At 34.0% G+C, this 24,964-nt stretch overlaps 1 protein-coding gene and 1 long non-coding RNA gene across 2 annotated transcripts in view; both read left to right on the plus strand.

Moving 5' to 3' along the window:
• The first annotated feature begins 1,682 nt into the window (after positions 1 to 1,682).
• aplp1 (amyloid beta (A4) precursor-like protein 1) overlaps positions 1,683 to 24,964 on the plus strand; it is a 124,787-nt gene continuing 101,505 nt past the window's right edge. Inside the window, exon 1 of the mRNA XM_001342885.10 lies at positions 1,683 to 1,925. Within this exon, the coding sequence (XP_001342921.4) occupies positions 1,863 to 1,925 (63 nt within the window). The 5' untranslated portion in view covers positions 1,683 to 1,862. The remainder of the gene's footprint in view (positions 1,926 to 24,964) is intronic.
• On the plus strand, positions 8,049 to 15,299 carry LOC141377899 (uncharacterized). Its single transcript, XR_012391008.1, has 3 exons — positions 8,049 to 10,970; positions 11,158 to 12,219; positions 12,302 to 15,299. It is a non-coding gene; the product is annotated as an uncharacterized lncRNA (long non-coding RNA).

The raw sequence follows: 24,964 nt of genomic DNA on the forward strand, positions 1-24,964 counted from the left end.
ATATTTCTTTAATAAATTGGTCTTACACTTCATATTTTGGGATTTTTCATAGTGTATATATTGATTCCTTTCACCATAAACCAATATATCAACTATTTGGTAGAGGTTGATATTTAAAAATGATGGCATGTATTGAAAAAATGCATGGAGTGTGTTAACTAGCGACGTTAGGGGTTAAGAAATGCAGCACATTTTTTTCTTGTTGAGACAGTTCTATTTTTTCTGGTTCATGAAGTGTCATAAACTTTTTTACATTTTCATGCCATCTTCTGTAAAGCAAAGGGGGTCCCTAATTATTAGGCCTATTATTTTTTTACCTTTATAAAACTAATCTAAGGCGTCACAGTGGCACAGTGGGTAGCATGATTGCCACATAGCAAAAAGGTTGCTAGTTCGAGCCCCGGCTGGGTCAGTTGGCATTTCTGTGTGGAGTTTGCATGTTCTCCTCATGTTGGTCTACTGTTTACTCCAGGTGCTCCAGTTTCTTCCAGTCCAAAGACCTGCTGCTAGGTGAATTAGGTTAGCTAAATTGTCCATAGTGTATGTGTGTGAATGTAAGTGTGTATGGGTGTTTCCAAGTGGTAGATTGCAGCAGGAAGGGCATCTGCTGTGTAAAACATATGCTGGACAAGTTGGTGGTTCATTCCGCTGTGATGAACCCAGATTAATAAAGGGACTAAGCCAAAAAGAAAACGAATGAATGAATAAAAATGAATAAATGAATGATAACTAAACTAAGGCGTCACGGTGGTGCAGTGGGTAGCATGATCGCCTCACAGCAAAAAGGTCACTGGTTTTAGCCCTGTCTGGGTCAGTTGGCATTTCTGTGTGGAGTTTGCATGTTCTCAGGTTTCCCCCAAAGTCCAAAGACATGCAGTAGGTAAATTGAGAAAGCTAAAATTGGCCGTAGTGTTTGTGTGTAAATGCAAAAAGTGTATGGGTGTTTCCCACTATTGGGTTGCGGCTGGAAGGGCATGCGCTGCGTAAAACATATGCTGAATAAATTGGTGGTTCATTCCGCTGTGGCGACCCCTAAATAACAAAAGGACTAAACGGAACGGAAAATTACCTAAACAAATAGTATTTTTTTTCTCAGACACTAAGGCTAACTAATAAATAAATAATACACAGACACAAACTCCCAGTGTATATGAATTGTTGTAATCATTATTTTATTTATGTTTTCCTTAAATTATAGTTGTCAGAATGACAAAGGTTTTCTTTCTCAGTCAGGGGTTATCTAAAGTTATATCATTGTTATTGTGTTGTTTAAAAAAAATAAAGGTCTGAAAACATGTTACCAATACCTGTCTTGTTATTTATGAAAGAAAGTTTGCTCAAATTGCATATTGTAAACATCTTGATTTAGGCCTACCTCCAGCAGCTTAAACCTAAACCTACAACATGAGCAATATGTGTCGCTGTAATAACAAGGTAGTGTGAACTGTAAAAAATCTATGTTAATGTAAATTAAAAATAAGCACTCAGAGAAATTTAGGCCTTCTGATTAAAACTAAGCGATCTTTAGAAGGTTTTTTATTTTCACACACCCAGGTGTCCCTAATGCATTTCTACATTCATCCAGCAGATAGCGCCGTTCTCCAGCAAAAGGACGGCCGGCTTCTGCGCAGCCTGAGCGGAGGAGGGTTTGGTTTTCCTCCGCGGAGCCGCAGCCGCTTGTCAGTTCACTGAGATCTGCAGACACAGGAGATATCGCAACATTGCGCGATCGCAGCAGCTCGTATCCCGTAGCAGAGCACTTCATCCCCTTTGCTTGATCCTTTCGGAGATAATCCAGTAGTTTAAAACAGACATCCAAAGAACGCAGCAGAAATCAAACACTAAGAAGAGAAGGAAGAAGAATGGGGCAGAAAACGCCATTAATATTGATGACTTTATTGTCTTGTTTCGTCTGGAGAGATGAGGTAGGATCCGAATGCGGATAACACAGTCATGTCAATTATTTGTTATGCACTTCTTTCAGAATAGCCTTGGGTTATTTATTGTTTTTTCCACATTACTATTCAGATTTTTATTTGCAGCCAAATCTAAAATAAAAATTAAAAGAAAATCTTTAAATATACAAATTAAAGCTCTGGGGTCAGGCATTATGTTCATTTATTTATGGTGGTTAGTATGACTATATATGTGTGTGTTTGTTTTGTTTTACGTGCATTTGCAAATGTGTGTGTGTGTGTGTGTGTGTGTGTGAGTGAATGAGTGAGTGAGAGAAAGAGAGAGAGAATCAATTGGGACCTTGGCCTGATAAATGGAAAGATAAATTAGCTGAACATATTTATTTCTTAGGGTGGGGCATGGCTTTTTCATTACTGAATGGCTGTTCCTTAGCATAAAAAAATATCACTGAGTAATCTATTAGATTTAGTATGTATTACATGCTTGCACTGAAAAGGAAATTGCTTTCTTTCACAGATTGTGGACTGTAGATGTCCGATATGCAACTTAATGAGTTTCCATGCATCTTAGATTTCCAAATAATCTGTCTAATTGCAATTTCAGTCACTATTTTGCAGCTACAGTATAATTGTTGTTTGTTCTGAGGAAAAAAAAATTCATGTAGACGGTAAAATGTGGAATTTTAGAGTTAGTCAAAGCTGAAATTAAGCAGCGCAGATAGTAAAAGCAGACAGCGACTGGAGCTTGATGCCTGAATGATGTGTGGAGGTTGTTGATTCAGTGCTATTAGATATGCTGCAGCCTCTGCGGCCTGCAGTGCTGACGAAGCCTGCCGTATCTTCAGGCCTAGGATGGAAAAATTGATGTTATTCAGACATTTTATACCTGACATCCCACACCTTGTTGATTTTTTGGTGGATTTTGCTCAATTATAAGGTGGTATTATTGAATGATGAAGTGATTTTGAATTTAGGAAGGGTCGTAAATCTTTTATGGATAGAATAATGGGGCAGATTATTACATTATATAAACAGTTTATATAATATGATGCTTGATACAGATGTTGGGATGAGTGTTTCTCAGGAAGAGGATTGTGTCTGACAGGGTATCAGCGCTTTAAATCCCTTTCAGTTCTTGTGAACAAATCAGGGTGCGATCAAGAGAACACGTATCTGTCAATCCCTCACTGCATCCAGAGGGATTTGTGTTGCCACAGTTTTGCGATGAAAAGATGTTCTAGCTGGTGACATCAGGACGATTTAGACAGAGCTTAACATTGGTAACATTTCAGCATTGATCCAGCATCAACAAGAAATAAACAGTTGATTGCAGTGAAGCTGTGTGTGTAAAGAAGACATTTATTCCCACTGCCATTTTTAAATAGGATTTTTAAAGTATTGGTGTAAGTGTATTCATGTTTTGCTGTTGTGTGTGAGCCTGTGTCTAAAGACAATTGTCTAAGGCCTGTGGGATAGACAATAAAGTTGATTGAATTGAACTGAATTGAATTAACATAAAACAATAGTTATTTTCAAGTAAAAAGTGCTATTTTACAGCATTTATTAACATAGGTTGAAAATTCTCAGTTTTTCTGGATTAAATGGATTGGTTCTGTATGGGTTTGAGTAAAATATTAATATGTATTACTTTAAAAAAGCTCTGATTACATTTCATTTTTTAGAAAATGTTGTTCAGAATAACAAATGTTTTCCTTTGCTGCGATTGAAAATCAGGCCTTTTTTTAAAGTACTGATTTATTTACACTTCTGTGGTTAAAACATTGGTATTTTGTTGCCTAAAGAGTAATCAATTAGTGTCTTTTATGATAAAACAGTTCTAAATCAAAATATTTCAATTTAAAATTGGAAAGAAATGCCATCAGCAGTTTACAGAGCGATAATAAATCTAAAATTTCTCATTTCTCAAGCACATAAATACAGAGAATTTTCAATTGCTTTCTTAATTTGCTCCATAAATGAAGTTACTCACACAATTGAATAAATTCACTGATATTTTGACACAACCTTACTGTAAAATATAAAAGGAAATGCACTTTTCCCCTATTATATTCTTTTTATTTGTTTAGTTGTTATTGACACAACATGATCAATACAATAGTTATCATAAAAAAATTACAGCATTTATTGATGTAGATTGACATTTTTCAGTTTTTCTGAAAATGTCCTGTAAAGGTTTGAGTAAAATATTATTATGTTTTCTTATATTAAGCTCTGATTCCTTTCAGAAAAGGTTGGTCAGAATAACAAATGTGTTCCTTTGTTGTGATTGAAAAATTAGGCTTTTTTAAAAGTACTGATTTCTTTATTCTTCTATAGTTAAAACATTGATATTGTTTTGTCTTTAAAAATGATACATTTATGTATTTTATGCAAAAAAAAAAAAAACTCTAAATAACAATAATTTGACTTAAAATAGGTAATAAATACCATTAATAGTTTACAGGGAGATAATAAATCTATAATTTTTCATTACTCAAGCACATAAATACAGAGAATTTTCAATTCTCTCTTATTTTTTTCCCAATGTAGGTTGAGAATTCTCTGTTTTCCTGATTTATGGATTTGTTTTTGGTCTGGGTTTGAGTAAAATATTAATATGTAATATTATATTAAGCTCTGATAACTTTTTTTTTTTTAGAAAAGGTTGGTCAGAATAACAAATATGTTGCTTATTCTTAATAGTAAGTTTTTCTTCATTCTGTTTGTTTATTTATTCAGTTATTGATAATCAATGCAATAGTTATCATGAAATAAACCATTCTAATTTACAGCATTTATTAATATAGATAAAAAATTACCCTTTTTTCCTGGATTAACCAGATTTGTTGGGTAAATTTATAGAATAAAACATTTGTTTAAATGTCCAATTTCATTTCTTATATATATATATATATATATTTATTATTTCTTTTTCAGAAAATAACAGTTGGTCAGAATAGCAAATGTACACCTTTGTTGTGATTTAAAAATCAGGCTTTTCCTAAAGCCCCAGTCAGATCACATGGTTTTTACTGTCGGTTACGAAAGTCACCATGTCAGATTATGCGATTTTGTCTTGATAAAATCTTGACTTGTCGAGGGTTAAAAATGTGCCAGACTACACATTCCTTCATGATCAGTCTTCCCATGATGTCTACAACGAGCGTTCGGTAATAAACATAGGTTGAAAATTCTCAGTTCTTCTGGATTAACTGGTTCTGTGTGGGTTTGAGTAAATATTAATATGTTTTATTCTAAAAAAAATCTGATAACATTTTTTTTTTAGAAAATTTTGGTCATAATAACAAACGTTTTCATTTGTTGTGAACGAAAATCAGGCTTTTTTTTTATTACGAGCGTTATTTACCAAAGCAGTCACAAGTGTAGCTAGCTATAACAATATTTCTTATCTTAATGTCAATGTTTTTTAAAGTTATTTCAATCTCAATAAACACTGATGCTTGCTGACAACTAGACTACATTATTTAAGGGCATTTGTTATGACTTGGATGAGATCAATTGTATATTTCCTTTTTAATATTAAGATATTTTCTTTTAAATTTTTTATAAATGTATAATTTCCTGCCAGGGTCGCTTATTAAACACTCCTTCATCTGAGCTTGCCACAAGGGCTTTACAAGTACTGATTTCTTTACTTAATACTGATTTCTTCTGATCTTTAAATATGGGCATTGTGTTGTCTAAATAACTAATTACTGCCGTTAGTATAGTTTACAGAGAGAAAAAAATAAAACACAGAAATATATTGTAATTAAATATAAATAGTCTCTTCATTTTATCTATGTAAATATCAAGATTAATAAATTACGTTAAATTACAGCAATATATTCGCAAATATGTAAGCAAAACCTTTTTGTAAAATCCTGCGAAAATGCCCTTTTCCTTTATTCCATTCCATGTATTTCTTCATCCAATTATCGATGCAGCATAATCAATAACCAATAATCAATCAGCTCTGAAGCTGCCCTGCGGTTAACATTAATCCCCTTCATGAAGTCCCATCCATTCCGTTAGCATGCAATCAGTCTGATTGAGGTCAGTGTAATTAATCTGAACTGAACGTAGCTAATAAATCTGCCAACATCTTTAAAATGTTAACAACATGATATTGTGTCTTAGCATACAAATCTGTTTCTCAACTTAAACCCACTGTATGGTTTCCTCATTCTAAAGCAATCTGGGAGCATTTCTAGCCTAGAAAACCTGTATTTTTGACTCATAAATGAAAGCACTTTGGTGTAAACGCTATCAGCAGCTTGGAAGAAAGCAATATGCGGAAAAAAGAGAGGCAGGGGAGGGAGGGAGAAATGGGCTGATTTCCACTGTCCCCCTCCTGCTGTCTGAATGCGTCAGCACTCACCTCTAGCTGCCGGTCCACAGATGCTGCCGCCGGGCCTCATGAGAAATGAACAACCGAGCGTTCTAGGGTGTGTTTAGTAAACCCACTGTCACCTGCAACATACAGTGACCCAGCGTGCCTGCTTAGATAAGACGCAGTTGTGATGTCTGTGGTGAGGAAATCAAAGTTTATTGGCGTCTGCGAGGGAATACCCTGTCTTTGTTCATGTTTATTACAGAAGTGCCTTTAGCCGTGCCTGTGCACTTGTAATGAAATATTAAACGGAGAAGATCTGGGATGACGTATATGTGCAGACTACATACCGAAGAAGGCTTTTTCTGGACTTAAAAATTGATGCATTTCTTTCTGTTCTGACCTTCATTCGTCTTCTCTGCATGCAGATCTTCGGATTCGGTTAGTTTTGGGTTTGCTTGATTAAAAATAGGTTAAACATGAACTCTAGAGTGATTCGTCTGTGTGTTTGGGTTCATTTTTAAGTCATGTCTTCATTTGTGGGATAGATGTTTTGACTCTATTTATTCTACAATGTGAAAGTGCAATCTAATCTGCGATTGTTTAAGGACTTCCGATTCACTTGCATATGGATAAATGACTCAGGCCAGTAGCCAGTTCGAAAGACCCATCCCTCACTGACGAAGGTCCAGAATTCCTCTCACACATGAGATAATTTGTCCTACTTTGACTGCTATGCCATAATAAACAATGAAAATAATCCATCAAAAAAGGCTTTAAGACTAAGTGGAATCCTCTGTTGGCTGTCGCTTCGGTGTGACTTAAGCTAATCAGTTTTAGCCAATGCAAACAACTATTACAAACAATTATTTAACATCCAGCCGTGCTAGAAAACATACAATATGACGTAATCTAATTCATCTTTTGCTACTGTATTGTTTTTAAATAGAGAAAACATTTTACAAATAACTTCTGTTCTAAATCTTGGAGCTTGTTCTTGAAACCAAAAATGCGCAATAAAAAGGTGTGAAGCACCAAAAGCTGCCCATGTTAAAATTCATCTGAATACTATTTTGCCTATTGTTGTTATCCAAGAATTTTCAGATGCACTTATTTTTTTACAAGAGAGGCTATAATAATCGTGCAGCTCTATATTATTATTTTTACTATTATTATGCTGCGGTCACACTAGAGTTCGTGCATGCGAAATTCTGTGCAGAATGGTCATTCGCGCCGCGCCATTCGCGCATTTCAAGAGTTCACACTTAGCTGATAATCAATAAAGCGGATTTGGCATGCTGTCCCGGGAGAGAGCCCTGAGCTCTTAATATCCTCAAGCCCGGGGCTCCCTCCAGTTAGAAGGGCGAGAGGGGAGCTCGAGGTCAGGTAGGTCTCGAAAACTCCCCTGCTTGTCACCGTGAGAAGTGTGAACTGAGGTTGTATTGGGTGATAATTTGTTTTAGTCGATTTGGCTATGGTTTATGTTTTGGACGGTGGGAGGAAACCGGGGAACCCGGGGGAAACCCACGCGAACACGGGGAGATCATGCAAACTCCGCACAGAAACACCGACCGGCCCGAAAGGTTGGACCGGCGGTGTTCTTGCTGTGAGGCAACAGTGCTAGCCACTGGGCCACCGTGTCGCCCAATCAGAAAAGGAGGAGGATGAAGGGGTGGAAAGGGGGAGCTTCAAGACGAAGATAACTGGAGTGACAAACTCAGGTTATTTATAATGCTTCCGTAATCATCTAATAGGGCTGATTATGGAGCTAATAAGGAGCCAGCCATGTTGATTATAAGCACGTGATCCTCTCGAAATTAGTTTATGAATAAACCGCACATCGTGCCGCAGGATGTCTATTCGCGCTTTTGCATTGACTTAACATGCAAATCACTCGCGCTTGACGCGCGCTCCGCATCTGGTGTGAACGCTGCATAAATCAAAAATGTTTGTCCAAAAATTAATCAAAATTGGGCAAAACCAAAGCGCATGAGCTGTGGTGTCCTCTGTAATGTTACACACATAGGTGAAATAGAGGGGGAAATGTTGTCTTATTTGGTTTTGGTGTAGTGCAGGCGATGCATCACTTTGAACTGTATTAACTGGTGCCTACAGTTTACCGAACAGGACCGTACTGCAGTCAGGCACTTATCCCATAGTTTCTCTGATATCTCAGTTCCATGTTTATCCTCCCAAGCCACTTTATGGTGCATATCAATCTTAAGAAGTTTCATCAATGAGCAAGAAAATGAATATGTTCACTGTGTCTTTCTTTGATTAACCATGTATTCATTCACAAATAAATAACACATGTAACTCCACACAGTCAGACACACCTATGACAGTTGAAAGCTGAAGGGATAAGAGTGAAAGTCTTTAGGGTCACCTTGCCGTGTGAAACAGTGAGCATAATTCCATTTAGCAATAATCTGGATGAGGTGCAAATCCTATCTGTTGTTATTCAAAACTGGGAGCGTGCAAAAAAAAAAAAAAAGTTGACAGTCATATCCTAAGAGGATTACTGTATTTCTTTATTTATTAACCACCAGTGCAGATTGCTTAAATTTATTAGCCATAAACCCATCTTTCATTGTTCAATTATGCTGGACTGGTAAGAGCATTACTGGGATTACTGTCGCTGCCAGTAACTCTGCTGTATGTGTTGTGCAGTCAGTCTCATTGGCTTCATTGGTTTTGCAGTCACGATTGAGCATGTTAGATTCTCCCCTGGAAAACCACTTCACCCAATTTCACCCTAAATATGTGGTTTACTTTGTCGCGCCCTACGTTTTCTTCCCCGGCAGTTGTTTCTATCATGTTTAGACTGTTGTGAAGGGATTGGTTGTGGATGTGGTGAAGCGGTTGCTTGTTGACTTTTTAATATTTCACCCAAGATACAATCTGCGGTTTGCTTCATTGTGCTTTACCATGTACCGCATGTTATCTACTGAGTTTGTTTACATTTTGGAGGTGATTTTTAGACTGTAGTAAAGCGGTTGTTTGTTGGCTTATATTTTAACCCTACATACACTACCTGACAAAAGTCGTGTCACCTATTCAAGTTTTAGGAACAACAGAAAATAACTTAACTCCTAGTGGATCATTTGGTATCAGAAGTGGCTGATATGAAAGGCAAAGGCAAGGTGGGTTGACATTAAACAAAATACATGCCTGCAGAGAGTGGATATATGTAGTCTTGACTCTCAGGTATAAAGGTTTGAGAGCTGTCACTGGGGCGGTATTATTTTAAAAGCTACGGAGCAAGTATTTTTTGTGTTTAAATAAGATATAGACATTGTTGCGTGTGGCGTTCACTCCTGCCATTAATTATTATTCTCAATTGATTTTGTTTGTCTTTTTTTCCCTTTTCAGTTTTCTAAAGGTTGATTTGGAGGCGTTAGGTCTTTAAAACCTACAGAAGCGAACTTCTCGCAATCCCTCATTCCTCCACGCCACCCAACACAATCTCATGGCAATTCGTAACTTTTTGATTTAGTGGCTAATTTATATGAATTCGTACGATCTAATTCGTACAATTTAATACGATTTGCTTGCTCCCCCAATGACGGTTGGGGTTAGGGGTGGGGTTAGGTGCCACGCCTCTTTTTTAAAATCGTACAATTTCGTACGACTGAACTCGTATGAATTCGTACGAATTAGCCACTAAACTGGCAAAACGTAAAATACTTACGTTTTCTCGTGAGATCAGGCTGCGCCACCACAGTTTTTGACGTCATTATTGTTATGTTCTCCTTTATGCTTTACCTTTGATATGAGTGGGGAGCTCCAACCTGCTTTAGGTTTGTTTGGTTGTTATTTATTATGTTGTTGGGCTCTTGTCATTTTGGATAGTTTTGCTGGTTATGTCATGTTAATAAATAATTTAGCTGGAGAACTTTGGCCATTGTTTATTAATGTTACGTTGTCCTTGGTTCACAAGTTGTATTTAAATTAGGGACCGTAACAGACATGTTGGGTTAAACAAGGCTAAATTTGAGCTGTCAGTGAAAGTCTAAATGAAAGGAAGTCAAGTGAAGTATGTCTAATCTGTGTATTTGATAACTAGTCTATAGTCTAGTCCAGTGGTTCTCAACTGGTTTAGCCATGGGACCCACATTTTTACATGGTCATCAAGCTGCGACCCAAATTTTTAGGAACTATAATACAATTTTAGAAACTATAATTAATTTGTATTTATTTGTTAGCACACACAAGTAGTGACAGATAAATCATAAGAAAATCACCAAGACTTACAAATAAACAATACTTTATTCCATACTTAACATATTCAGGGTCGTACTTGCGCTTCTACATATTTGTTGCTATAATTAAATGAAATTTCTCATGTCAAATGGTACGGTTGTTGTACGCGGATTACAAAATAAAAGTCTGATATAAGCAAAATGAGTTAAAAATTAAACTTTTGTTGTTTTTTTGATCACACACTCCGCAACCCAGTGAAAATGTTCCCGTGACCCGCTTTTGGGTCGTGACCCCACCAGTAGAGAAACAGTGGTCTAGTCTATATCTAAGAGATTTTTCACTGCCCAAATTTAGCCTTTTTTTGAGCCAAGATGTGTATGTTTAGATATCGGTCAGATGTCAATTAAACACATAATTGCTTAGTGGATACACATTGTACCTAAAAGCAGTGCTTAATTTGTGAAGTGCGAGGTCCCAGAACAGATCGGGGTAACAGATCCGGCATGTTACCCTCGGATGTAGAGGTGTCGCGCACGAAACTGGAAAGAGTTGGGGAGTCGCGGAAGAAAGTGAAAGTGAACACTGAATGGGGAAGGAGGGGGATCAGTAAAATTAGGTGCCGGATCAGATTTCAGAGGTGCCAGATCCGAAGTGTTCAGTCGCAAATTAAGCCCTGTCTAAAAAGCCTATATTGGTAATTCAAAGATGCATTTTTGTACAGTATCTAAAAATTTCAAAAGGGGAGACACTTTTGTACTCAAGGTACTATTTTGTACTTCTGAGGTAAAAAATATGTACTTTTAGATACAAATCTGTCTATCAAAAATATTTTTGCTGCTTGTTTAAATTACTAATTTATAATGAGCTCAATCAACACAATTCTTGAGTTTCATTCATTCATTCATTTTCTTTTCGGCTTAGTCCCTTTATTAATCTGGGGTCGCCACAGTGGAATGAACCGCCAACTTATCCAGCATGTCTTTTACACATCGAATGCCCCTCAAGCTGCAACCCATCACTGAGAAACACCCATACACTCTCATTCACACACATACACTACGGTTAATTTTGGCTTACCCAATTCACCTATACCCACACACACATGGGGAGACCATGCAAACTCCACACAGAACTGCCAACTGACCCAGCTGAGGCTCAAACCAGTGACCTTCTTGCTGTGATTCTTGACTTTTTTTACTTTTAGATTAATTGTTTTATGTTCAATCAACTTAAATATGTAAAAACAATTAAGTAAACTTAATTTGAGTAGTGAAATGTTGTTAATGTAGTAATATGAGGTTTGTTAGTGTTGTCATTGTAAAATGGTTGATTTTTGATGTTGATGTTTGATAATTATATGACTTTGATATTACTGAGAGAGTTCTTTGGGAGTTGTTTCCCTCAGGAAAATATGTTTTATTTGTTTATGTAGTGAAGTGGTAGTAAAAAGGTTGTTTGTTGATGTACAGTATAGTGATGTGGTAGTAACTTGGAGGTTTGTTGATATTGTGAGGTGGTTTTAAAATGGTTGTTAGTAGATGTTGATATTTGATAGTTATGTGATTTTGATATTTTTGACAGTGTAATTTGGGAGTTGTTTCCCTCACAAAATAATGTTTTGTTTGTTGATATGTGGTAGTAAAATGTTTGTTTGTTGATGTAGTGATGTGGTAGTAAAATGGCGGTTTGTTGATGTAGTGTAGTGGTTTTAAAATGGTTGTTTGTTGATGTAGTGAAGTGGTAGTAAAAGTTTTGTTTGTTGATGTAGTGATGTGGTAGTAAAATTGTGGTTTGTTGATGTAGTGAAGTGGTTTAAAAATGGTTGTTTGTTGATGTAGTGGTAAAACAGTTGCTGATATTGGGAAGTGGTTGTAAAATGGTCGATTTTCGATGTTGATATGTAATGATTTGATTTTGATATCTCTGACAGTGTTCTTTGGGAGTAATTTCTCTCATGAAAAGGTGTTTTATTTGTTGATGTTGTGAAGTAGTAGTAAAATAGTTATATTTGATGTAGTGATGTGGTAAAATGGTTGTTTGTTGATGTCGTAAAACAATTATGGATATTGTGAAGTGGTTGTAAATGGTAGATTTTTTGATGTTGATATTTGATAATTATATGATTTTGATATTTCTGACAGTGTAATTTGGGAGTTATTTCCCTCACAAAAGGATGTTTTGTTTGTTGATATAGTGAAGCGGTAGCAGAATGTTGGTTTGTTGATGTAGTGAAATTTTGTTAATGTAGTAAGATGAGGTTTGTTGGTGTTGTGAAGTGGTTGTAAAAAAGGTTGTTTGTTGATGTAGTTGTAAAACAGTTGTTGATATTGTGAAGTGGTTTTAAAATGGTTGATTTTTGATGTTGATATTAGATAATTATATGATTTTGATATTACTGACAGTGTAATTTGGGAGTTGTTTCCCTCACAAAATAATGTTTTGTTTGTTGATATATTGAAGTGGTAGTAAAATGGCGGTTTGTTAATGTTGTGAAGTGGTTTTAAAATGGTTGTTTGTTGATGTAGTTGTAAAACAGTAGTTGATATTGTGAAGTGGTTGAAAAATTGTTGATTTTTGATGTTATGTGATAGTAATGAGTTGATTTTGATATCTCTGACAGTGTTCTTTGGGAGTAATTTCCCTCATGAAAAGGTGTTTTATTTGTTGATGTTGTGAAGTGGTAGTTAAATAGTTCTTTTTGATGTAGTGATGTAGTAAAATGGTTGTTTGTTGATGTAGTTGTAAAACAGTTGTTGATATTGCGAAGTGGTTTTAAAATGGTTGATTTTTGATGTTGATATTTGATAATTATATGATTTTGATATTACAGACAGTGCTATTTGGGAGTTGTTTCCCTCAGGAAAGGATGTTTTGTTTGTTGATGTAGTGAAGTGGTAGTAAAAAAGTTGTTTGTTAATGCAGTGATGTGGTAGTAAGTTGGTGGTTTGTTGATAATGTGTTTATGTAGTTGTAAAACAGTTGCTGATATTGTAAAATGGTTGATTTTTGATATTTGTATGATTTTAATATTTCTGACAGTGTTCTTTGGGAGTCATTTCCCTCACAAAATGATGTTTTGTTTGTTGATGTAGTGAAATGATTGTGGTTTGTTATTGTAGTAAAATTTTGTTAATGTAGTAAAATGAGGTTTGTTGATAATATGAAGTGGTTTTAAAATGGCCGTCTGTTGATGTAGTTGTAAATCAGTTGCTGATATTGTGAAGTGATTGTAAAATAGTTGATTTTTGATGTTGATATTTGATAGTTAAATGATTTTGATATTACTGGCAGTGCTCTTCGGGAGTCGTTTCCCTCATGAAAATAGGATATGTTTGTTAATGTTGTGAAGTGGTCGTAAAATGGTGGTTTGTTGATGTTAAGTGGTTTTAAAATGGTTGTTTGTTGATGTAGTTGTAAAACAGTTGCTGACATTGTGAAAACGATTGTAAAATGGTTGATTTTTGATGTTGAAATGTGAAAATTATATTTGATATTTTTGACAGTGGTCTTAGGGAGTAGTTTATTTCATGAAAGGGTGTTTAGTTTGTTGTTGCAGTCAAGTGGTAATAATATGGTTGTTTGTTGATGTACTGTAGTGCAATTTTGTTAATGTAGTAAAACGATGTGTTATGAAGTGGTTTTAAAATGGCCGATGTCTGCGGATGTACTTGTAAAACAGTTGCTGTTTAAGGTGAGTGGTTGTAAAATGGTTGATTTTTAATGTTGATAATAATATTTGATATTTCTGTGATATTTGGGAGTTGTTTATTTCATGAAAGGGTGTTTTGTTTGTTGATGTAGTGCTGTGATAGTAAAATGGTTGTTTGTTGATCTAGTGATGTGGTAAAATAGTTGTTTGTTAATGTAGTGAAGTGGTTTTAACATGGTTGTTTGTTGATATAGTTGTAAAACAGTTGCTGATATTGGGAAGTGGTTGATTTTTGATGTTGTTATTATGGTTGTGGTAGAAAAATAGTTGTTTGTGTTGTGAAGTGGTTGCAAAGTGGCTGTTTGATTACTTCAAATATTGCCCTTAATACTTGGTGATGTTCTTCATTGTACCTAAATTTATCTTCCCTGTAATGTTTAGACAGTTGTGAAGCAGTTATAAGCAGTTATTTGTAGCATAATCTTGTCTGAGAGTTTGTTTACCTCCTAAAAATGATGTTTAGACTGTTGTGAAGAAGTTATTTGTGCATGTTGTGAAGCAGTTGTTTGTCGACTTGACTGAATATGTGGTTTCATCATTGTACCTTATCATGTATCTCACATAATCTTCTCTAGGAGTTTGTTACCCCCATGAAAAGCGATGTTTTGTTGTGAAGAGCTTGTTTGTTAGTACGCAATAATTATTCCTATATGCTTTCTGAGGATTTTCGAGCACACTTCTGTATTAAGTTTATTGAAACAGCTGAACTGTGGCCTTTTGTGTAGCTTGTTGAGAGCGTGAGATTCCTCGGAGAACATTTCGATATTGGATTTCTGGAAGCAGAGGAGAGACTCCACATTATGGAACCTGAGACCTGATGAAGCTGTACAGCGAAGCCCTTGGGGAACAGAGCATGAAATCGTTCCAAAAGATCGGAAAAATCATTCACAATTATAGAGCACATCTGGACTGGGGTCCTCAGGAGAAGTGTACATTGCATTTTGATGATCATAGTTTTACCTCATTGCTTTTTGGATGAGTCATTTGTCATAGTGGTATATTAGTTGTTCAGAGATTGTTGCTTTGTTTACTTTGAAATTGTGAATACGTAATGCTCTGACAGATACACTGCAGTGATAGCAAAATACTTTTTTTTTTTTTTACATTTATTGAAAGCCTAATATACAATAATTTTTTCAAAAAAAAAAAAAAATATATATATATATATATATATATATATATATTTTTTTAAGTCATTTAATTAAATTCAAGAATTTTATTATTATGAAATTTATAATAAATATTCTTTATATAAATAATTAAATTTATATAAAGAATGGATATTTAATACTCACTTTATATAATATCATATTATATTAAATGATATTAAATGATATGATATGATATGATACTATATTATATTACATTATATTATATCATATTATATTGAATATTATAATAAATGATATATTATATTATACTAAATGATATTATATTATATTATATTATATTATATTATATTATATTATATTATATTTAGTTTTGAAAGATTTGTTTTTTTACAATAAATATATTCATTGAAAGTGTGCAATGTTTAATAATTATGCGGTAAGTGTTATTTTAAAATATTACTTCATTCATTTATGTTTAGTTTTGTTTCATTAATTTTATAGTGATTATAGCACATATATTTTTGTATATAGTTATTGAAAGCAAATGTTCGAAAATAGTAAGTAATAAAAAGTAAATTATATATAAATATATTTATCATTTACTTTTTATTACTTACTATTTTATATATATATATATATATATATATATATATATATATATATATATATATATATATATATATATATATATATATATATATATATATATATATATATATATATGGCTAAGTAATATTCAGTATGTTTTTTAATATTCAAATATCTTAATAATATTTTTAAAATATTGAATAATCTAAGGTTCCTTATTTAAATTGAAATGAAATTTTTAAATATAAAATAGTTATAAATATTATTATTATTTGCTGTATTTTAAGTATTATTTATAATTTTCTATGCTTTCATTTTTTTTAAAATTTTTCAAATAAATTCTAAATATAAATTCTTATATATTTTAAAGCTATTCAATTTTATTCATAAACTGGAATAATGTAATTTATATTAAGAATGGATATTAAATACTATATTATAATTAGTTTTGAAAGATTTTTTTTATAGTAAATATAATTTAAATGTATCTATATACTTATTGAAAGCGTGTCATGTTTAGTAAATTATGCAGTTATTAACACTTATTTATTAAGTGTTATTTAAAAATAATTTGTTTTATAGTGATTTTATATATATATATATATATATATATATATATATATATATATATATATATATATATATATATATATATATATATATATATATATATATATATATATATATTTACTGAAAGCCAAATGTTCAATAAATAAAAAGTATTAAATAATAAATAATATTTAGCAGATGTGTATTCGAATTTTTTAATTAATTTAATTAATTTTTTAAATTAATAAAATATAGAATAGTAAATAATCATTAACAAAGTCTATAAATGATGTTGTTTAGCTTATTACATTTTTTGAAAGGTATTTTTGAAATAAGTTGTATTATTTATTATAATTGTTATTCACCCATAAAGGTCTACATGCTGATGATGGCATGAAGTCATACAATGCATTTTAATAGTACAACTTACATATTCAATACTCATTTCAAAATACAACAGCTAAACTAATGCATAATAAATATAAATGTGTTATTATTCTAATAAAATTACACAGCATTTTTAAATCATCAAATTTAAAATTGTATAATTGATAAATTGACAAATAAATCAAACGATACAAATCATATTTATTTCCTTAATTATGTTTTTGTGAACATTATTTTAGTATTTAGCTTGAAATATACCTCTGAGCTTTGTCAAAAAGATATATGCGGAAGGACTTTTAATTTTCAGTAACCCAGTTAAAGTGCTTCCTGAGAACTGTATGTAAATTTATAAAATCACGGCGTTTAAGATTAGTTTTCTTTACAAATCAATGATCTTTACTGCCTGATTGATATACAATATAAATTGGGTCTCAGAATGTATAAATTTACACACACACACACACACACACACACACACACACACACACACACACACACACACACACACACACACACACACACCCATTTAAACCATATTTTTGTCCATAAGTTTTTACCAGGGCGTCCTTATGTTGTCATCGTTAGCAGAGGCTGGTGGACGGTGAAGATGGTGTTAATCAGGTAACAAGAGATTCTTGAATATGAGAAAGGACCCTTGGGTGGTGATGTAGTTGACTTTTAAAAGACCCAGCAGACCCTGTCGGTACAGAGACACAGTAACTCTGTCTGCAGGGCAGGGGATTTGTTGAAACAGATAGGAGACACGAGCCCCTCCAGATCCCCCTTCTCTCTCATTTAATTAATTTCCGAGCTACAAGATAATCAGGTTTCACTAATGTTTTTCGCTTCACCATGTGCATTTGCTACAGGGTATGAAACGCACTATTTCAGTGCATCGTTCCCCTTCCTTCCCGCTGTTTTTTGCATTTCTTGAGAGTGCATAAATGGGCTTTGTGTATATAAAATAAAAATACACTGCTCATTTAAAAGAGATGCCACTGAAAGCCATTAAGGGTATTACAGTGTGTCCATTGAGGTTTATTTGGCTGTCACTATACTACTATTGTTTCTTGATTATAAAATCCAAAGCCATGGCGGTGAATTGCTGCGCTTTTATTATGCATCTTATAATGAGGGCTGAAAAAAATATGCATGGTGAATGCAAATGTATGGGGACACCTTTCTTATGTTGCAAGGAAATATTTGTTTGAATCAATAACGTTAACTAAATGCTGTGAGTCAAAATGATCACCATTCTTTAATAGCTTAAATCATTAGAATATAAAGTAGCATGAAGATATTTTGTAAATGTGCTAGTGTAATGGAGGCCAGCTAGTGAAGTGATGTGCTGGTAAACAGATGCTAGTGGCCATGGTCTTAGCCTCCTCGTTAGAGCAACTGACTCCCAAGCAGAAGGTCGCCGATTGGAACCTATCTCAAATCGGGTTGGGTTAGGACCGGCGGGGGCTACACTTTCTTAAAAATATTCAAAATTATTTTTTTGATTTGTGTCGTGCATTGCTAAGAACTTATTTTGGACAACTTTAAAGATGATTTTTTTTTAACTATTAGATTTTTTAAAGCTGATTTTGGATTTTCCAAACAAATTTTGTATCAATATAAAGTGTATATATTCAGTATTTATGTGATGTATATATAAATCTCAATTTACAAAAAATTTACCCATATTACTGTTTTTGAGGGTTGCATAATAAGATTTTGAAATAGAAATCTTGCTTAGAAATCTATTTACTGTTTAATGCATCATTAGTGATTAACATTGTAAAAGCAAATACACTACCACAGTTTTCACAAAAGCAATAAGCAGCTGTTTTCAGCATCAGCAATAATAAGAAATGTTTTTTGAGCATATTAGAATGATTTTTCATAGATTGGACTAAAATATTATTTTCAAAACATATTTTACAGTATTTCTATTTAATATATGGATCAAAAGTAATGAAAAAAGGGTATTTCAAACATTAAAAAATAATACAATTGCAATACAGCTTTTAATTTCTCCATACAAAAGTAATTCATTTATTTATTTTTTTTAACAAATAAATATATTATTATTTTCAATGTGCTTCATTATGTTTTTCAGAAGATGTCTGCAAAAATTAAATTGTTTAAAAATGGCCGCTACCCAATGCACCATCGCACCGGATATATTATTATTATTATAATAAAAAAATAAATAAAAAATTTCTAGGAGAACAATAGTAATAATTTCAATATGCTTCATAATGTTTTTCAAAAGATGTCTGCAAAAATGTAATTGTTTAAAAATGATTGTCAAAGACTTGTCAAACATATTTCTAAACTAAATCTTTGGTTTGACAAATAAAAATACATTATTAACTTTAATAACAATAATAATAATAATAATAATAATAACAACAATAATAATAATAATAATAAACTTTATTTTTATATTGCGCTTTTAAAAGTATCATCCTAAGGCACTTTACAGATGTAAATTGTGAAGCAGTGAAAAATACAAGGATGAATGCAAAAAAAAAAAACATATAATAATAATAATAATAATAATAATAATAATAATAAATCCAAAAGCTTTATAGTCAAATAAAATTAAATAAAAGATATTAAAGGACTATTTATTTATTTCATTAAATTTTTTACATTTTTAGTATGGGACGACATGGTGGCTCAGTGGTTAGCACTGTCGCCTCACAACAAGAGGGGCGCTGGTTCGAGCCCCGACTAGATCAGTTGGCATTTCTGTGTGGAGTTTGCATGTTCTCCCCTTATTCGTTTGGGTTTCCTCCGGGTGCTCCGGTTTCTCCCACAGTCAAGACATTCGCTTTAGGTGAACTGAGTGAACTAAATTAGCCGTAGTGTATGTGTGTGAATAAGAGTGTATGTATGTTTCCCAGTACTGGGTTGCAGCTGAAAAGGTATCCACTATGTATATTATGTGCTGGATACCCCAGATTATTAAAGGAACTAAGCCGAAATATATATTAGATTATCCTCTTCCTTCCTCCACTTTTTTTGAATTCCTTGTCAGATCAGATATGATAACACATGCTCTGTGTGTACAAAATAAAAAGACGCCGCTCATTTAAAATAGATGCTGTTGAAACCCATTAATAGCAACGAGATCATGTCCATTTCAGTGGTGTGGTTTATTTGGCAGCCACTATCACATTTGTTGATTATAAAATCCGAGGCCATGGCGATGAAATCCTGCATATTTATTATACATGCTGGATGCATATTTCAGGATTTTTTTGATTGAAATGCATGCGAGTAAAATGCATCAGCAAGATAAACATACAATTTTTTTTTTAATGAGTGTGCAGGTTGCTCAATCAGCCAAATAAATAACGAAGATTGCAATAATTGCCGCCTTGATGAACTATAGTTGTGTAAAGTGTTGATTGCATTTACATGCACTTTTTCATTCAGTGTTTTCTGCAGTAGTTGAGCATTGTAACCAAATCCAGAAATGGTGTGCAGATGATTGACATAAATTGCTGGTTAAAGAACACAGTTTCAGCCGTCTGCTGCGTTTCACAGTTTGCTTTTGGTCGCAGAGGTCCACAAAAAAGTCAATGCTGAGTAAATAGCAGTGGATTCTGGCGGAAAGCCATTTGCTGGATGTCTTGCAGTTTGCTTGCAGTGAATACAATCAAACTCCTAATATCACAGGCATGTGAGCAATATAAAAGATCTATAATGCTGCCATCACGAAGCCCAGAGATGTTGTAAATAAAGGTGCTTTGACTCTCTTGGCTCGATTAACTTGGATTGAATTCACACAGTGGTTTTAGGTTCAGAAATACAGTACATTTAATCTTCTCGCATTGGCAATGCCTGTTCTGAAGATGCTGGTTCACCTGAATGTTGTATTTTATATTTTGAAAGGCATGAGAGGCAATTCTGCAGCAAAAGGGAGTATAGAGATGGTCTTTGTTCGTATAGGGGATTTACCAACTTATGTCACACATGACGTCACACGGGTGTAACTGCGCATAGCAGTTGCAAAAAAGACCGGTTGCAATAGCAAACATGTCGTGTTGTGCGGTAGGATGCCAAAATCAAAAGTCCAAAAACAAAAAACTTCAATTTTACCGTACACCACACTGCTTTTAATGCCAACCGCAGACGTCTTTGGCTGAAGGGAGCTAAATAGTGTAACACTACTTGTTTTTGATTGCAGCAATGAATTCAGAAAAAAAACAGTTAAACATGGTTAATTAAACTGCGGACACTGAATGCTTAGAATGAAATGTAAAAATGTATGCTCACATACCCTGCCGTACAGGTGCAGTTTGCTGTCAGAATGCAGTCCTTTTGCTTGTTGATGATTAATTACCCAGGCCTTGTACAGTTCCGTCTTCTTTCCTTGTCTTTTTGCTAGGCAGAACCTTGGTTTTTAGCACTATATAGTTTTAAATCTGATAATCATGGAACATTATTTCTTGCACATGACCACACACAACAAAATTGTAGCCAAAGACTTGTAAGACTTCTCACTTGTAAAATCACTTGGAGCTTCAATGAGATAGTTGTATATTTGGGGCTGGATGCTTGGTAATTTCGATTATCCAATATCCATTGGGAGGGTGCTATCGCAAATGGACCTGTCATATAAACGGCGCTCACTTTAATGTTAATTTTGCCGAATAACTGTGCTTATCACTGGGTGACAAGCTGTTATAATACGCTGAAAGCATTATGTAAATAATCTATATAATATGTAATCAATGTAACTTATCTCTAATACAACAACAAACTCTGTACCGCATCGGATGTCATTCCCTCGCTGTGAATGCTACCACTCTCGTTTTTTCTGCAACCTCGATGTGCGCGCATCCTAAATGTTTACAAACCAGTAAGTCGTCTATTGTGTCAATTAGAAAAGCAAGTTAATCATGCATAAATAGATACTGTTGTTTGACTAGTTTATATATTTACTCTTACTATGTGGATGGCTAATAGAGGAGCACTCAAGCTCAGGATGTTTATGTTCAGTAATGTTTTCAAGTTATTCTCTTGTGCTGAAAAAAATGTATTTGATTAAAACACACATACAGTGGTAACAAAAGAAACAATCAAAAATAAGTATTATCTGCTAAAATAAAGATGAAATGAAAAGTTTTGAAATGATCATTTCAACATTTTATATGAAATGTAAAAAATACTAATAAAATGTCATATAAATGTGAATACTTTTCACTATTTTCCCACTTATTAGCAAATAATTTCATTCATTCATTTTCTTGTCGGCTTAGTCCCTTTATTAATCTGGGGTCGCCACAGCGGAATGAACCACCAACTTATCCAGCATTTTTTTATGCAGCGGATGCCCTTCCAGCCGCAACCCATCTCTGGGAAACATCCACACATACACACACTACGGACAATTTAGCCTACCCAATTCACCTGTACCACATGTCTTTGGACTGTGGGGGAAACTGGAGCACCCGGAGGAAACCCACGCGAATGCAGGGAGAACATGCAAACTCCACACAGAAACGCCAACTGAGCCGAGGATCAAACCAGCGACCCAGCAACCTTCTTGCTGTGAGGCGAACGTGCTACCCACTGCACCACTGCGTCGCCCTAGCAAATAATTTAAAATTCATTAATGTATTTTACTAATATTAACTAACTATGATCACTTTTCATTTTCAAATAACTGACTTTGACAACGATGAATAAATAATATAATTAATGTATTGTTTATTCTTTGTTTGTCGCATGTCAGCAGATACAATGTCGATTAAAACTTTATAATTGCATATAACAGTACTTACAAAACATACTAATAATAATTACTATTTGTTCATTAAAATAAAGACTTCTATTAGAGCTTTAAAAAACATTTGATCATTTTAAAATACAAAATTCAAAACAAAAACTAATTAAATAAACACAGGCTCAGTGTGAAAACGTACCCCCGTATACATTTTTGGAGAGCATAAATCATGTAGCCAGAGCTTTGTTCAGCTGCATTTCGACTTTAAAATGAACGCTACGAGGTGGTATGATGCTTCTGACAGATTCTGTCTCTTTCGTGCTTACCAGCTGACCGCTTACCTCCATGTAGATGGCTTTTCCGCTGTTACCAGTTTGTCCAGTAGCTCGTCATGTACGTTGGTGGATTTGAGATGTGAAGCGAAGTTGACCGCGGTGACAGGGTTCTGTTCTGGTGTAGAACAGTTCCATAAAGCAGGCAAAACTAAAATAATAGACAAAAAATAAAATAAACAAGTAAATAACAGGGTGAGAATGTGGTAAGATCTGAAAACGTGTTAAAAATCAGGCAGCATAAGGGCTTTTCTTTTTCCAGATTGCTTTTGAAAACACTATCGGTTGGGTTTAGAGAAAGTGGTGGGTGGGGGATCGTTCAGAAATATAAATATATATACTGCTCAAAAAAACCATGGGAACACTTAAACAACACAAGTGCTTCCTTTTTTGAGCATTTATAAGTTAATGTTAATGTATTTTTTTAATAATGTGAAATAACAAAATATTTCAATTACAAATAACAAACTTTAACAAAGGTTAATAAAGTCTAATAAAAGTATTGTTCATTGTTTGTTTATGTTAGTAAATACAATAACTAATACCACCTTTATATTATACTACTTACATTTATAAACAAAATATAATTCATAAATGTTTATAAATAACACTGATTTCACTTAATAAATGATAAATAATAACAATTTTCAGCCAAATTTTGACATTTTATTTTCACAAATTTGCAACGTAACAGTGGTCTACATACTTGGATTTAATTTGAATTAATATGAATCCACATTATACATTTTATTCAATGCGAATACCAAAGTTATCGATGCAGTGGTGCAGTAGGTAGTGCTTTCGCCTCACAGCAAGAAGGTTGCTGGTTCGAGTCTGGGCTGGGTGAGTTGGCTTTTCTGTGTGGGGTTTGCATGTTCTCCCTGCATTTGCGTGGGTTTCCTCCGGGTGCTCTGGTTTCCCCCACAGTCCAAAGACATGCTGTACAGGTGAATTGTCCGTAGTGTATAAGTGTGAATGAATATATATGGATGTTTCCCAGAGATGGGTTGCAGCTGGAAGGTCATCCGCTATGTAAAACATATGCTTGATAAGTTGGCAGGTCATTCCACTGTTGCGACCCCAAATTAATAAAGGCAGTAAGCCGAAAAGAAAATGAATGAATGAATCCAAAAAGTTCAATAAAGTCATCTTGTATAAGAAACTTCTTTCAGCAACTTTATAAATATTTTCCCAAACTTTTGACAGTTATTGAATAAAACAAAAGGTTCAGAAACTATTTTCAGAAACTTTTCAGTTAGTTGTAGATGTGTAGCCTTCATTAAAAACCGTGGCCCATGGTTCCACTACAGAAATACATTTTTAAAAATGTGAACTGCATACCAGAATTAGTAATATCATTTATTCTAGTCTGAACGGTGCAGCCCTCATGAGTGAGAATAAACCCCAGTGCAGCTTTCTCTCTGTGTCTTCAGCCTGGCCCGGGAAAAGCCTAATTGGCTCTGCTTTCTGTTTGAACTTTCAGAGATTGTGCAGCTAAAAATTAAGGCTGAAGGTTTGGCTTCCCAGTAGGAGGCTTTAGCCAGACAGCCTACAGAGCTGCTGCAATAAATTGATAACACTGTTCTGGACTTTTACTGGAGGGAAAAGGATTTTTAAAAAGACGCAGAGAGAGAGAGAGAGAGTAAAGAAAGAGCAAGAGAGAGAGTTTGCACAGGAAGATACTGTGAGTCAGGGAATGGGAGGAGAGTGTAAGGAAGATGGAGCGATATTAGCTTTGGGAGAAATCCTAACCCTGCTGGCCCCGGTTTATTCTGCTGATCCGATTCATCTCTGTCAGTGATCTGTGCTCACGTATGGCCTGCTGGGAGATATCGGTCAGCGGAGAGATGTCACGATCTGCCTTAAGAGCACACATTTTACACCGTTAATTCCTACAGCTCATGATGCAGTAAATTTTGTTAAACTGTAAACAATCAGTAAAACGTTTTTAACAAAGTTTCCTAACAATACACAACTAAATTTCAGAGAAAAACAATTTGGCTGTCTGCACCAAACGCAACATGACAGAAACATTTAAATACCAGCCACTGCACTCCCAACGAAGTGGTAAAGGCTTTTAATTGTATTAATACAAATTAAAACGTTG

The sequence above is a fragment of the Danio rerio genome, chromosome 15 (genome assembly GCF_049306965.1).
Source record: "Danio rerio strain Tuebingen ecotype United States chromosome 15, GRCz12tu, whole genome shotgun sequence".
In the NCBI taxonomy this organism is placed as follows: Eukaryota; Metazoa; Chordata; class Actinopteri; order Cypriniformes; family Danionidae; genus Danio; species Danio rerio.